The 14888-nt window shown below is 38.9% G+C and overlaps 1 protein-coding gene across 1 annotated transcript; it reads left to right on the plus strand.

Annotated features, from left to right (window-relative positions):
• The first annotated feature begins 9377 nt into the window (after positions 1-9377).
• On the plus strand, positions 9378-14862 carry slc16a7 (solute carrier family 16 member 7). Its single transcript, XM_051880698.1, has 5 exons — positions 9378-9522; positions 9753-9989; positions 10366-10509; positions 13039-13875; positions 13943-14862. Exons 2-5 carry the CDS (start codon positions 9773-9775, stop codon positions 14197-14199), a joined length of 1455 nt encoding a protein of 484 aa, XP_051736658.1. The 5' UTR covers positions 9378-9522; positions 9753-9772; the 3' UTR covers positions 14200-14862.
• Positions 14863-14888: the final 26 nt, after the last annotated feature.

A 14888-nucleotide genomic window follows, 5' to 3' on the forward strand; every position in this document is an offset into this window, starting at 1 on the left:
CACCAATTCCTCCAATGCTGCAGCGAAAATTTCACCCATAGAAAACATTTGGCGCATCATAAAGAGGAAGATGCGACAAAGAAGACCTAAGATAGTTGAGCAACTAGAAGCCTGTATTAGACAAGAATGGGACACCATTCCTATTTCTAAACTTGAGCAACTTGTCTCTTCAGTCCCCAGACGTTTGCAGACTGTTATAAAAAGAAGAGGGGATGCCACATAGTGGTAAACATTGCCTTGTCCCAACTTTTTTGAGATGTGTTGGTGCCATGAAATTTAAAATCAACTTATTTTTCCCATTAAGATGATACATTTCCTCAGTTTAAACATTTGATATGTCATCTATGTTGTATTCTGAATAAAATATTGAAATTTGAAACTTCCACATCATTGCATTCCTTTTTTATTCACAATTTGTACAGTGTCCCAACTTTTTTGGAAACGGGTTTGTAAAAAATAGCACATGAATCTACCAATTTGCCACTTTCTATACTTCAAAGTGACATCAAAAACCGCAAATCAGATTTCAACAAAAATATCTTAATTTGTGTTCCGAAGATGAACGAAGGTCTTACGGGTGTGGAACGGCATAAGGGTGAGTAATAAATGACATCATTTTTATTTTTGGGTGAACTAACCCTTTAAACGATACCAGACGAGGAATAAGGGTCTTATCTAACGAAACGATCGGTCATTTTCTAAAAAAAAAATCAAAATGTATATGCTTTATTCCGTATTCAACTTACGGAACGAACGCGGCGCCAGTTCCGTTTTTTTCGATTTCAAAACACTGCTTCGGAGCTTTGCGAATCGAATCAGTGACTCGGAGCGCCAAAGTCACGTGATTTCAGCAGTTTAGCCGTTTGATAGGAGATCCGAGTCACTGATTCGATTCGCAAGGCTCCGAAGCAGTGTTTTGAAATTGGTCCATCACTATTTTGTTGAAAAGTCGTTATTTTGTTTTTTTGGCGCACAAAAATATTCTCGTCGCTTTATAATATTAAGGTAGAACTACTGAACTCGCATTAACTGTTTTAAATATGTTTTTAGTACCTTTATGGATCTTGACAGAGGAAATGTCATTGCTGTGAATGCAGGCCTCACTGAGCCATCGGATTTAATCAAAAATATTTTAATTTGTGTTCCGAAGATGAATGAAGGCCTTACGGGTGTGGAACGACATGAGGGTGAGTACATTATTTTCATTTTTGGGTGAACTAACCCTTAAACCAACAAACCATTTATACAGTGTGATTGTGTCTTTAATAATTGCTGTGCATGATGTTAATCTAATGCCACATCCACAACAGCCTACGTCCCCCCCCCCAAAAAAAAATCAAATGATTTTTTTTAAAGTAACGTTATGTCTTTACGCTCCGTTTTCGCTTGAGGAAAACAACTGTAGTGTGATGATGGGTGAACGCAGCGAAACCTTTACAGTGGATGAAAACCGTCTTCTATTGCTCCCGCATCATATTGTAAACTGCATTTATGACAAAGAACTGCAGATGCAGATATCATAACAATCTATCGATAAATGCACACACCTTGTCCTCTGCTCCTGACGCTGGCGCTGCGGAGTCACTCTGGACTGAGGAATACGCTGACTAAAAGACGGGGAGGAGCCGAAGATTGCCGCCGTTTTCATTTAAGTTTTGATCTGGTGTTGTTTGGTCATTTTAGACCGAAAAAAGAGTTTTGAAATTTTAAAAATCGCTACTTCTTCGGAATGGTACGAAATAGTGATGCAAAGTCCAATTTATTTCCGCGAACCGGTTCTTTTCGGACAGTTCGGCTCAATGAACCGGTTCAGAAAGCCGATTCATAGGTTCATCATTCTATGATGTCACTATGCATTTCTTTTCTAACAACTCAATGTCATGTTATATCAATGAAAAGTTTAAATAAAGTCATTTGTGTCAACGCATATTGAAACATTCAAATTAAAAGTTATTTGTGTGAACGCATAGCCTATTGCTGATTAGGCTATTGCCTTTCATTCACTTAATGGTTTGTGCTCACAGTTTCATTGGATCGCGGATCCTTTATGTCGGATACATCTTGGATAATATTCGCAACTACTACAACACACATATTGTGCACAAACGCAGATATGTTCTACATGTCTAAAGTATATAGAAAGAATAAACTATTGATTTCACTTTACAACTTATAATCTGCATGTGTAATAAACCATAATAAAATTTATTTACATCTCTCGACAAAAAGGTTTTTGCAGGTTTTAATAAAATAGTCATAATAAGCATATTTCCAGTACGTGCCTCAGGCTTGCATGGTAGCGTCAACTCACTCATCAGACTCCTCGGTAATCCTCGGCAAACTTCGACAGTTGGTTGAACCGGCTCATTCGGTTCTTTTTTAATCGGACGTGCTACTTCGGCTTGTGCGTCTTGCGTCATCAACCCGGAACTAAAGTTCGATTCAGTTCGATTAGTGAACCGGCTTTCAACCGGCTCAAAAGAACGATTCGTTCCAGAACCTAACATCACTAGTACGAAACTCGAAGACTTTTACGGAAGTCGTTATATGACCACAAAAAAATCTTAGCTTGATTCAAAAAAGCTATGGTCGTAAAAAATAGTCTCACTTGTATTGTTTGCGGTCAGAAATGATCGCCATTAGAAATGAATGGGAAATACGCAAAAATACAGAGATTTTTTTTGTGTGTAGGCTACAATCTACAGATCATCCACGCTGCAAAAAAAAGTGCACAGCAATGAAAATATCAAGAGTGCACAATAGACACAATTGCTGGTGTGACTTTAACACAAAGCAAGTTTTTGCCAATGCCAAAATAAAATCAATAATTCAGCCACAATGCAGTAAAAACAGACAGCAAGGAAGGGGTTACACATCGAGAGTACAAAACAGACACACAAAAATGACCTGGTGTGGTGTCGCTTTAACAATATGGCAAAATTGAGCCAGAAGACTCAAATAAGAGGTTGAAATCAGGTTGATTAATCTCTGATAAAGCATTCCTGTTAATTTTTGTTATAAATTTTGTTGTGTAACAAAATGTCTGCGTTTAGGTTTGACTGTAGTAACATTAATGCAAAAACTGACACTTCAAACCAACATTTCAAAAAAAAAAAAAAAAAAAAATCTTAAACTTGACAAAAAAGTCTTTGTGAATGTCTAAATATATATCCAAATCCACAATGTTATAAAAATAAGTATTTATGTCTAAAAACAACTAGAGAATTTAAGCCTTTTATATAGAGCTATACAGGAATTATTACAGATTACAGATATTTTTCTTTTTTTACTCACACCAGATAACACTTAATCTGTCTTCAAAAACTGGATTTTAAAGGCATTTAAAGGTCTCTATTTTAACAAGAAATACTGCTTTAATTGAAAAGTAATAAAAAATGTTTTTTTAAAAAAGTGTATTATTTTCAATGGGAAAAAACTGGATCATAATTATTGCATAAATAGTACCATGAAATTCTCTCAAAATACAAAAGAAAAAAAAAATTATTGAACAAAAATATATTACATTGATTTTACTGAAAATAAAAAAAGGTACATTTCAGGTGTTCAGTCACTTTTGACCGCGAACAACACAAGTGTGACCCCTAAATGAACAATACCAGAGGGTTAAGGGGACTGAAGCGATCACGAATATGTGTACAGATTACAGAGCTAATCATAAATATTTTAGGGGGCTGAGTAGAAAGCCCCCTAAAAAGGGCCTAGTAGTGACGCCCCTGTGCAAGGTGAAACCTCTTAAAGTGAAAATCTGTCTTCAGCAGTATTGTAATTGTTAATTGAAATTTAAAAATATTAAAAATAAAGCTGAATTAAAATAAAATACTATGATATGAAAAATGTAAAAACAAATGAAAATTAGAGATGTTGCTTTGGCAACTAAATGAAAGTTAAAGTACTAAAATCACTATATAAAAATGCTATTGCAGTTTTCTAAAATGGCGTCCACACAATTTCTCAAACTGGCTCCTTTTCTCAAACTCTCCACACAAAAACACAAAACATGCACACAACATGCAAAACACCATACATATTTTGTAAAAGCAAACACTTAATTTAAAACTTTTTTTTGCATAGTAACTGAAACCACAAACCATTAAATGATTTGTCATATACACGCCACATGGATGTGACAAATATAAAACACTACGATCTTGTGTCTTTTTCTTGTTCAGTGCGCAGTAGAGTGTACAGGAGTTTGTCATAGCTCTCACATATATGTGCACAAATACACTGTATATGTATGTATGTACAACTGATGAACTGTACAGCTCTGAACTGAATCAAAACTGAACTGACTTCAGCTGTTTAATGACACTATTGGCTGTTAGAGCTGCTTACAGCAAAATCTAAATTTGTTACTATTGTGAAGCTGATTTGAAACAGTATAAAGCGCTATAGAAATAAAAGTGACTTGATTTGAATGCATAGGCTATAAACAGAAAAAATTACAAATAAAACAGAAATGCAAAGGTGAAAATGTTATTTGTTCCTCAAAACATTGAGTTTTGACTTCTAAGTGAACAAATTAGTTAGCCTAAGTGTAATGGAGGCCAGCTAGTAGTCGCTGTGTGAGTAAACCTCACTCCTCTGATCTCAAAAGATGCTCTAGCGACTGACACTAGCAGTTGCAGCCTTTAGCCTCCGTGTTAGAGCGTCCGACTTGCACGCCAGAGACCCAGGTTTGAGCCCGCACAGAGCGGGGCGAGTAGAACCTGGGTAGAGGGGGTTGCATAAGTGCTTCACACGTGATCATTGGCTGGCTGTAGGTATAAGGTAAAGGAGTGTGGCATTTAAAGGGTTTCCCAAATGATCCCATTTCCTGATGTAGATAACTGTTTTTAGCGTTTTGCAAAATCAAAGTAAAGCAGAAATTGTGCTTGTGATGGCGCCAGCATGTTACACGGCAAGCCGTCGAGTTCTGGGCACTTTAGTAGGCTTAAATGTTTGGGTTTTTATGTTAATAATATATCTGTGTTCGTGCGTGGTTTCATCTGTGTTGAGGTATGATCGTTCAACACTTTTTGTCATTCATTTAACTTTGTGGATCACCAAAACATCACCGGTGGCCATAGTTTCACCTTTTCCAAACACCTGATGATGTCCATATACTGCTGGAGTTATGTTGTCACTCTGCACCTAAAGAAGTGCCACAAAAGACAGAGAATGAGGGGAATGCACGAGCAGACCGGAGAAACTACTATTCGCTTCTACAGAGGTGTCTCTCGCTGGTGTATCCTGATCAGCCTGTTGTTAAAATCGCAGAGAAGGAGTGAACGAACCGAACTGAAACTCAGTACTAGCACAATCACAGTCCTTGGACCTCATCCTGCACTTCTGAATGTGAGGTCAGTGGGACATAAAACTTTTATACTTCGCGATTTTATTGCATCGCAAAATTTGTATTTTCTGATTTTAACTGAGACCCGGTGGATACCTGTTGACTTTCTGAACTGTTGCCTGTGAACTTTAAACACTCCCAGATCCAGGTGGAGGTGTGGCCGCTCTTTAACCCTCTATGGGACAAGAAAAATACTTTTCAAATACAATAATAACGTTAAAAAATAATAATAATATCATATTATATCTCCTTCAGCCAATAAAATTAAAATGTATTTGCCAGGTAATTGACGTTTGTGGCAACAAAGAAGTGAAGGAAACATTATTAGAGGTCACATGCTGTCAAGGCACCATAGTGAGTTTATTTTAGACTAGAAAATATATATAAATTCCATGTACATCCAAATGTGCTTTCTTAAGATTTTGGTCATTTTAATGCACAATACCTCAAAGACCAAAAAATCTGTGCGTCGTGCATAACAAAGTCCTTTTTAGGGGATAGGCTACTTATTTTTTGTGTAGCTGGCACTGTTGTTCATTACTGGCAGGCAGTATAATAGCCTTTTTGCCTGTGTTTTAGATTGATGTTAGTAAGTTTTATAGAAGACAGAGGAAAAGCTGTACCTTTTCCAGAAAGTATTGATGATAGTGATGGCAGTGCATCAGAAAATGAGGTCGTAGTAAGAAAGGAAGAAGTTGAGGATCAAGGAGGATAGAAACAGTGAGGGTGATGGCAGAGATGAAGAAAGTTATAGATTGTTGTGGAAGTCAGGCATATTGGTTCATGATCCTATGCCAGTTTGGAAAATGTGATCCATACTACAACCAAAGGTCAGAAGCCATTGTCTGTTGGCCTCACTACACAGGGATGCTCCAAAATAATGACTAAACCGGTCAAAATCAAGTTATGTGTGGAAAGTGTGGGGTACACTGAAAAAGAAGAGTCTCGTTGATTTTCACTTGTGCTACAATCATTGATTTGGAATTACAAGAAAGAAACAATGGTAAAGATTTTGTAATGCTTTTTGAAACACTAATGCTGCGTCCAAAATCAGATATTTTCCTATAGTATGCGAAACACAGTATGCCAAAAGTGTAGTATGTCCGAATACATATGTCACAGTGGGTTGCAGGGAGGCAGATGAAGATTATAGTTCCAACATGAAGGTTTAATGAATATAAACGAAATGATAGGTGAATAGGTAGCAACACACACTCTTTACATAAACGTGACAGAGAATGAATGTGAGGGTATGACTTAAATAGAAAGCACAAACGAGGATGATTAATTAAACACAGCTGACACATATGAACACAAATGAGGAGCGGGAAAACTGAACAAAGGAGCAAATGATAATGAAACTAAACAGAACAGACTAGTGACAGAACGCCCCCTCCAGCAAGATGCGACCTCACGCCGTAACAGGACGAAGACAGAGTAACAGAGGGAGGACCGGTGGAGGCTTTGGAGGAGGACGAGGTGATGGTGAGGAGATGGTGATTAGAAGAAGATCCCCTGGTGGACCACAGGAGCCGAGAGACATTTTTGGTGAAGGAGACCCAGGTGAAGTCTCGACGATGAGCATCGCAGGTGGAGCCAGAGAATCTGAGGACAGAGGCAACACTGGTGAGGCCGAAGACAGAGGCGACCCAGAAGGGAGGAAGGAGCCTGCTGGAGCCATAGGGGAGAAGGGACAGAGCACAGCGGACGGCCCGGATGTCCATGGCGTAGGCAGAGCGACGATAGACCATGGGGGAGCCTGTGGGATGAGGGATCCCAGTGGAGACACTTGCACGAGGGTTCCTGGAGGAGCCGAAGGTGGGAGGAGCCAGGGCAGAGCCGACAGGTTGATGTGCCGAGATAGAACGAGTGCGTTCGAGGCTGGAGGCAGAGCCGCAGGATCCTCGATTACAGACACTGCTGATGGTTGCTTGGTCTGCGGCTCAACATCCTGGCAGGACATCTCGTAGGGCTGCAAACTTCAAGCAGCGGAGGGGCTGGAGGACTGGCTGAGCTCTGGGATGATGGAGGGGACAGTAGACTGGGCATAATGATGGTGAGTAGGGTAATTTACACAGAAATGAGCACATCACAGTCCATTTTGCTCATTTTGCGGTCTTTGAACAGTGGTGAAAGTTCAATAGAGGGGTTAACAATAACAGTGCTGTCTTTAAACAGTGATGAAGGTTCAAATACAGGGTGAGTTAGGGTGGGAGGCGATCCTTCCTTACTGACATCAAGCAGCCAGTTCTCGGTTCCCGATCCCTCATCCGCTGATGTCACGGGCTCACACCCCTGGTCAGACTCGCTCGGGGGCTCTACTTCCGGCACGATGGTGAACTCTGTCCTTTGGTCCTCAGGCTCTGGCTCACTTGTCGCGGTGGATGGTCCCTCAACTTCTGCAGGGGGCTTTTGCACATTTTCCATGGTCGGAGGTGGTAACCTAGGCTCAGGGTCTGGCTGGGTTCTGGATCGGGGCCGCATGCTCTCCAGACACATTAGCACAGCCTCCCTCCAATTCAGTCCGGTGGTGTCTGGGAGGGTTACGGGGTTGTGATAATTAGCCCCGATCCAGAACAGGTTCTCAAGGGTCTCGTCATTGAGCAGGCAGTGGACGGCAAAATGTAAAAACCAATTCGTGAAAGAGAGAAATCGCTGCTTTCTTGTGCCACCCTGATGAACAATGCATTCCAATCCATTTGTGGTCCGGTCATATGTCACGGTGGGTTGCAGGGAGGCAGATGAAGATTATAGTTCCAACACGAAGGTTTAATGAATATAAACCAAATGATAGGTGAACAGGTAGCAACACACACTCTTTACATGAACATGGCAGGACAGAGAATGAATGCGAGGGAAAGCACAAACGAGGATGATTAATCAAACACAGCTGACATATATGAAGACAAATGAGGAGCAAGAAATCTGAACAAAGGAGCAAATTATGTGAGTGAAAACAAACTAAAAGTCCATGATAATGAAACTAAACTGAACAGACTTGTGACAACATAGGATTCGAAAAACAGTAGGTGAAAAGTTCTCAGATGATTTACTACGGCCCTGTCCCAAATGACACACTTCATGTGCACTTTCGGTCTTGTGGACTTACAATGGCCGCTGCTTGCGCGTGTCTGTTAAGCCCACAAGACCGTAGGGTGTCCCATTCGTCATTTAAGCTTAAAGAAGGGTGCTTGTGAGCGCCCCCCTTTGCGGCTGCTATGCGCCCTCAATTCGCACTTCTGCTGAGCCCGCAAGACTGTGAGCTACGCAGAGGACTTTACCCGGCAGTCAAAGCAGCATTACGTCGTGAAAGTGAGGACTCAGAGGAAGACCGTGAGGGTTTAGGGCCTACTTAGACCATTTGGGACAGGGCCTACTTCTGCCGAGATTCTGAAGTGCGCATTTGATGGACAATTTACTATCCCATGAGGCCACAGGAGAGGATTTATGAATGGCAGTGAAGCAACGCCACGTGGCCATGTGACCGTAATATATTTACGTCTGAATTTCAATAACACTACCCATATTCATACTATATTCAACATATTTTTTTAATGGTCACAAAATAAATTATAATTAAAATGCAGCACCTACTCAGTACATGATTTCAGACGCACCGTCTGTCTGAAGATTAGGTATAAGAGTGAATGGTTTCAATGAGTGGGCCTCAAGTACCACTTTTAGTGTGTAAACTGTAATACTAATAGAAATATATTTCAAAAGTACAAAAGCACATTACAAAATTATTAAAATTTAAATTAAAATGAAAACTGAAAATTTAAAAATAAAAGCTTATTCAAAATATTAATAAATAGCCTAATATAATAGTATAGAAATAATGCTAAAACAATACAGTTATGCAAGTCCTACTATCTGATAATTCATAATCGTTTATTTTTTGTTTTTAAATTTAGTTTTACTTTTAACTGTTTGTACATATATGTGTGTAGACTATAACCATGCCAGTAATGCAAACAGGAATTATGAGCTGTTGTTTGGCCAGATTTCAGAAATATAATCACACTCTCAGTCTCTCTCTCTTTAAAAAAGGGGCAAGGCATTTCACGTGATATGGAGAATCACAAGAAAAAGACCTGATAAGAAGAAAAGAAAGCAGGACATGTTGAACATCGCCATCTGGAAGCTCATTATACTCATGGAGAGAGGTAAGGTCACTAATTTAGTGTCTTTTACTTTGCAGACATTTATATCCTTTACCTAGAAAGTTTTTATTTAGTGGAAATGTAGCTAAATCAAGTGCATTGGGAATTAAATGTGTTCAAAGATTTGTCAGTCAATGGGAAAGTTTCTGAATGATTTCTGTAGTGAATGTAGAGAAATGTTCTGTTCTTTTAATGAAGAATATTATTGAAACCATATGTTTTTTTTCTTGTAGAGAGGAATTAAAAGCAAAACATGCCCCCATCAGCTAGCACAAACCTGGGCTACACCCCTCCCGATGGAGGCTGGGGGTGGGCTGTGGTGTTCGGATCCTTCGTCTCCATCGGCTTCTCTTACGCCTTTCCCAAGTCTCTCACCATCTACTTCAAAGAAATCCAGGAGTATTTCTCCATCTCCTACAGTGAGATAGCCTGGGTCTCCTCCATCATGCTGGCTACCATGTATGCAGGAGGTTAGAAAGCATGTTACGGAAAGTTTCTGAATGATTTCTGTAGTGAATGTAGAGAAATGTTCTCAACTTTGCATATTGATTTGATAGCACATGATATGTATGTGTATCATTTTTGGAAAGCGATGACATTGCTTGGCATTTAAGGTACTCCCACAAGCAGTTCAAAGTGTGCTAGAAGTAACCAAATAACAGGAGGCACCCAAATCAAAGATTACTTTGTCCCCATGGTTGCACAATAAGCCAGAGCTGTGCTCTTTTTTTTTTTTTTTAGCCTTATTTTGCGTAATTTATATTTAGAGGTCAAGGTTTTAGTACTGCTTTTGGGTTCATGACACCTAATTTGAGTATTGCATCATCTTTTTTTCTCACCTTGCAGGACCTGTGAGCAGCATTTTGGTCAATCGCTATGGTAGCCGCCCAGTGGTGATTGTTGGTGGGCTAATGGTTGGGCTTGCTATGGTAACGGCTTCTTTTGGCACTACCATTTTGCATTTGTATTTATGCGTGGGAGTTATTGGAGGTACGTATTTTAAAGATTATCACAGCAATAGCCAAATCCTTAGAAATAAGGACATAGTGGATCACAATGCATATAGACATAGTATATAGATTGTAATTCAGATAGATTATAATTCAGTCCCCTTCTTGTGACATTGTTCTTGTGCTAGTAAAAAACATGCTTCATTCTGATTGGTCAGTGTCAGTGCAGTAGGGTTCCTCCCCTGCATGTGAATGTGTGTGATCAAAGATTACAAAATCAAGGTCAAAGCTTTCTGATCACTCTCCATGTTTAAATGAATATTGTGGGTTAAATTCAATCTCTATATGGAAGCTCTGACTTGTTTACTTCACTACAATTCAGAAAAAAACATGTCATTCCTTGTTATTTTGAAGTGGAGACACTGAAATCTGATCCGAGACCCAATAGCAATGTATGATTTGTGAGCGAATCATTCTAATGAATTGATTACTTTCAATGAAACGTATTCAACTGTTTTACAGATCACATTCTATGATTCATTAGTGAATTTGACTATTCTGATTGCAGCAGTTAAAAACTTACTGATTCAATGATCCATTCAAATGGAGTCTTAAAGGATTAGTTAAAAAATGAAAATTCTGTCATTACTCACCTTCATGTCGTTCCAAACTTGTAAGACCTTTGTTTATCTTCGGAACACAAATTAAGATATTTTAATGAAATCCGAGAGCTTTCTGATGTCCCATAGACAGCAATTTAAAGGGTTAGTTCACCCAAAAATGAAAATAATGACATTTATTACTCACCCTCATGCCTTTCCACATGAAGGTCCCGTAAGACCTTCGTTAATCTTCGGAATGCAAATTAAGATATTTTTGTTGAAATCCGATGGCTCAGTGAGGCCTGCATAGCCAGCAATGACATTTCCTCTCTCAAGATCCATTAATGTACTAAAAACATATTTAAATCAGTTCATGTGAGTACAGTGGTTTAATATCAATATTATAAAGTGACGAGAATATTTTTGGTGCGCCAAAAAAAACTAAATAACGACTTATATAGTGATGGCTGATTTCAAAACACTGCTTCAGGAACTGATTAAATATGTTTTTAGTACATTAATGGATCTTGAGAGAGGAAATGTCATTGCTGGCTATCGAGGCCTCACTGAGCCATCGGATTTCAACAAAAATATTTTAATTTGTGTTCGAAGTTGAACGAAGGTCTTACGGGTGTGGAACGGCATGAGGGTGAGTAATAAATGACATTATTTTCATTTTTGGGTGAACAAACCCTTTAATTACCACTTTAAGTTAGTAAAGACATTGTTAAAATAGTTCATGTGACTACAGTGGTTCAACCTAAATTTTATGAAGTGATGAGAATAATTTTGTGCATAAAAAAAAAGACTTTATTCAACAATTTCTTCTCTTCCATGTCAGTTTGTCAGTTCACGTTGTAAACACAGTGCAGCGCTTCCGGGTTCTACGTCAGAATGCCGACTCAGTATTGACCAGCTCCTTCGTCAGCATCACGCATGTGTCGTGGTGCTCACGTGAACAGCGTCAGAGAAATAAATTGTTGAATAAAACATTTTTTTGCACAGAAATAGTATTCTTGTCGCTTCATAAAATTATGGCTGAACCACTGTAGTCAACGATGTCTTAATACCTTTCTGCCCCTTGAAAGTGGTAATTAAATTGCTGTCCATGAGGGGTCAGAAAGCTCAAAAATATCTTAATTTGTGTTCCGAAGATGAACGAAGGTCTTACGGGTTTGGAACGACATGAAGGTAGGTGAGTAATTAATGACAGAATTTTCATTTTTTGGGTGAACTAACCCTTTAACGAATCACTGTATCTGTCTTGTCTGACTCAAAATGAGCCAAAAACCAGGAGTAATATGATTTTCAAAGCTCCAGTGTGCTGACTCCTAATAATAATTCATAATAATGTTAGATTGGACACTTAACTATTTAGTATCATATCTACCATTCAAAGGTTTGGGGTCGTGATGATTTTTAAAATGTTTCTTATGCTTACTAAGGCTGCATTTATTTGATAAAAAATACAGTAAAGAATGAAGTAATATTGTGAAATATTTTCAGCATCATTACTCCAGTCTTCAGTGTCACATGATCCTTCAGAAATCGATCTAATATGATGATTTGCTGCTCAAGAAACATTTCTTATTATCATCAATGTTGAAAACAATTGTGCTGCTTAATATTTTTGTGGAAACCGTGGTATTTTTTTTTTTTTTTTATGATTCTTTGAATATAAAGTTTAAAACTTAAGCATTTATTTGAAACAGAAATCTTTTATAACATTATAAATGTCTTTACTCTCACTTTCGATCAATTTAATGCCGCCTATACATTTAGAGCATTATGGAATATGTCAAATCCTTACAGTACATTTACTTTTGAAACTTAAGTAAATATTTAACAGAAGTAAGTACTTTTGCTCAAGTAGATTACTTTTATTGGAGTAATATGTCTTCAGGTTATATACTTTGTTAAATGGTAACTCATTGACAATGCACATAAAAAATGCTTTTGCTTTACAGGCTTTGGCTTAGCTTTTAACCTTCAACCAGCTCTTACGATAATCGGCAAATACTTCCTTGTGAAAAGGCCAATAGCAAATGGCTTGGCAATGGCGGGGAGTCCAGTCTTCCTTTCCACCTTGGCACCCCTCAACCAATTTCTCTTTGATCATTTTGGATGGCGAGGAAGCTTCCTCATCCTCGGAGGAGTGCTGTTCAACTGCTGTGTAGCTGGATCGCTTATGCGACCCATCAAGATAAAAATAAAACCGCCAGTGAGCCAAATCACTGATGACAATGACACAGGGGAGCTGGACGTCAACCCTCAGACAGCTGGACAAGACAATTCCAAGCAGTCAGGCTGTGCCGCAAAGTTCAACCAGTTCATTGATGTATCCCTCTTCAAGCACAGAGGCTTCCTGATCTATCTGGTGGGAAATGTGCTCATGTTTTTTGGATTTTTTGCCCCAGTGGTCTTCCTGGCCCCATATGCCAAGCATCAGGGGATAGACGAGTACTCCGCAGCATTCCTGCTCTCCATATTTGCTCTAGTGGACATGTTTGCACGTCCAGGAACGGGTCTGGTAGCCAACACCAGGTGGATCAGGCCCAAGATCCAGTATTTCTTCAGCTTCGCTGTAATATATAATGGCTTGTGCCATCTGATGTGTCCGCTCTTACCAGGTTACATAGGCCTGGTGGTGTACGCTGTGTTTTTTGGCCTGGCTTTTGGGATGGTGTGTGCTCTTCTTTTCGAGGTACTCATGGATTTGGTGGGAGCTCAGCGGTTCTCCAGTGCGGTTGGGCTTGCTACCATTATAGAGTGTGGGCCTGTCCTGCTGGGACCACCCCTCTCTGGTAAGTGTTCACTGCTATATCTCTCCCTGTTATATTGTTCAGGTGTATTAACAGGTTTCTTCCTCAGGTTTACTGGTTGACATCTTCATGGACTATAAATACATGTACTTTGCTTGTGGTGTGATGATGCTAGCCGGAGGTATCTTCCTCTTCATCATGAACTATTACAACTACAGATGGTTGGAAAAGGAAAAGAAACAGAAAAAGGTAGAAGAGCTACAGATTGGCTCAGCCAAAGTGCTTGCTGCCATGGAGGAGGCCAAAGACAATGAGGAAGAGGTCAAACTCAGCACAGAGGAGAAAACCCCGGACTCAACCTGCTGAGAGCCCTGAATACTTTTGTTAGAATGAAACTCTAACCTGTTTGTCTGTCTCTCTATCTCTCTATCTGTGTATCTATCTATATATCTATTAGGGGTGTAACGATACCCTCATGTCACGTTTAAAATAATAATGATTCTAACGCTGAAACACAGAATTATTTTAGATGAATATGTTTGCACTCTGTCACTTACTATAGATACATTTAAAATAATGTAGGCCACTTTTTACTGGTAACACAAGACATTTGGCATTATCAGGATCCACAAATATTCCCCCATTGCATTATTTTACATTATATTCAACATTATATACAGTAGTTCAATGTAGTACTGACACTAAAACTCTGTAAACTTGGATTTTTTCTCACTCATAATTTTCATTTTGGGTGAACTATACACTATACATGTTGCATTTTTGTATTGCGATATATTGTTACACCTCTACTCTCTATCTATCTATCTATCTATCTATCTATCTATCTATCTAATGCCACGATCAACCAAACAGGACCAAGCACTTCTCAAAGTTGCATTTTTATAAATTAGTTTTTTTATTGTTTTTGTAATTTATGATCTTTTGTTTTATTTTTAAAGTTTTCTTTAATATTATTTCATCAATAAATTATAAAACAGGTAGGGCTGTGCCTAAGCCTGTGTCTGCTCATGTACTGTATTGTGTTATTGCATAAC

Source organism: Ctenopharyngodon idella, chromosome 22 (genome assembly GCF_019924925.1).
Source record: "Ctenopharyngodon idella isolate HZGC_01 chromosome 22, HZGC01, whole genome shotgun sequence".
In the NCBI taxonomy this organism is placed as follows: domain Eukaryota; kingdom Metazoa; phylum Chordata; class Actinopteri; order Cypriniformes; family Xenocyprididae; genus Ctenopharyngodon; species Ctenopharyngodon idella.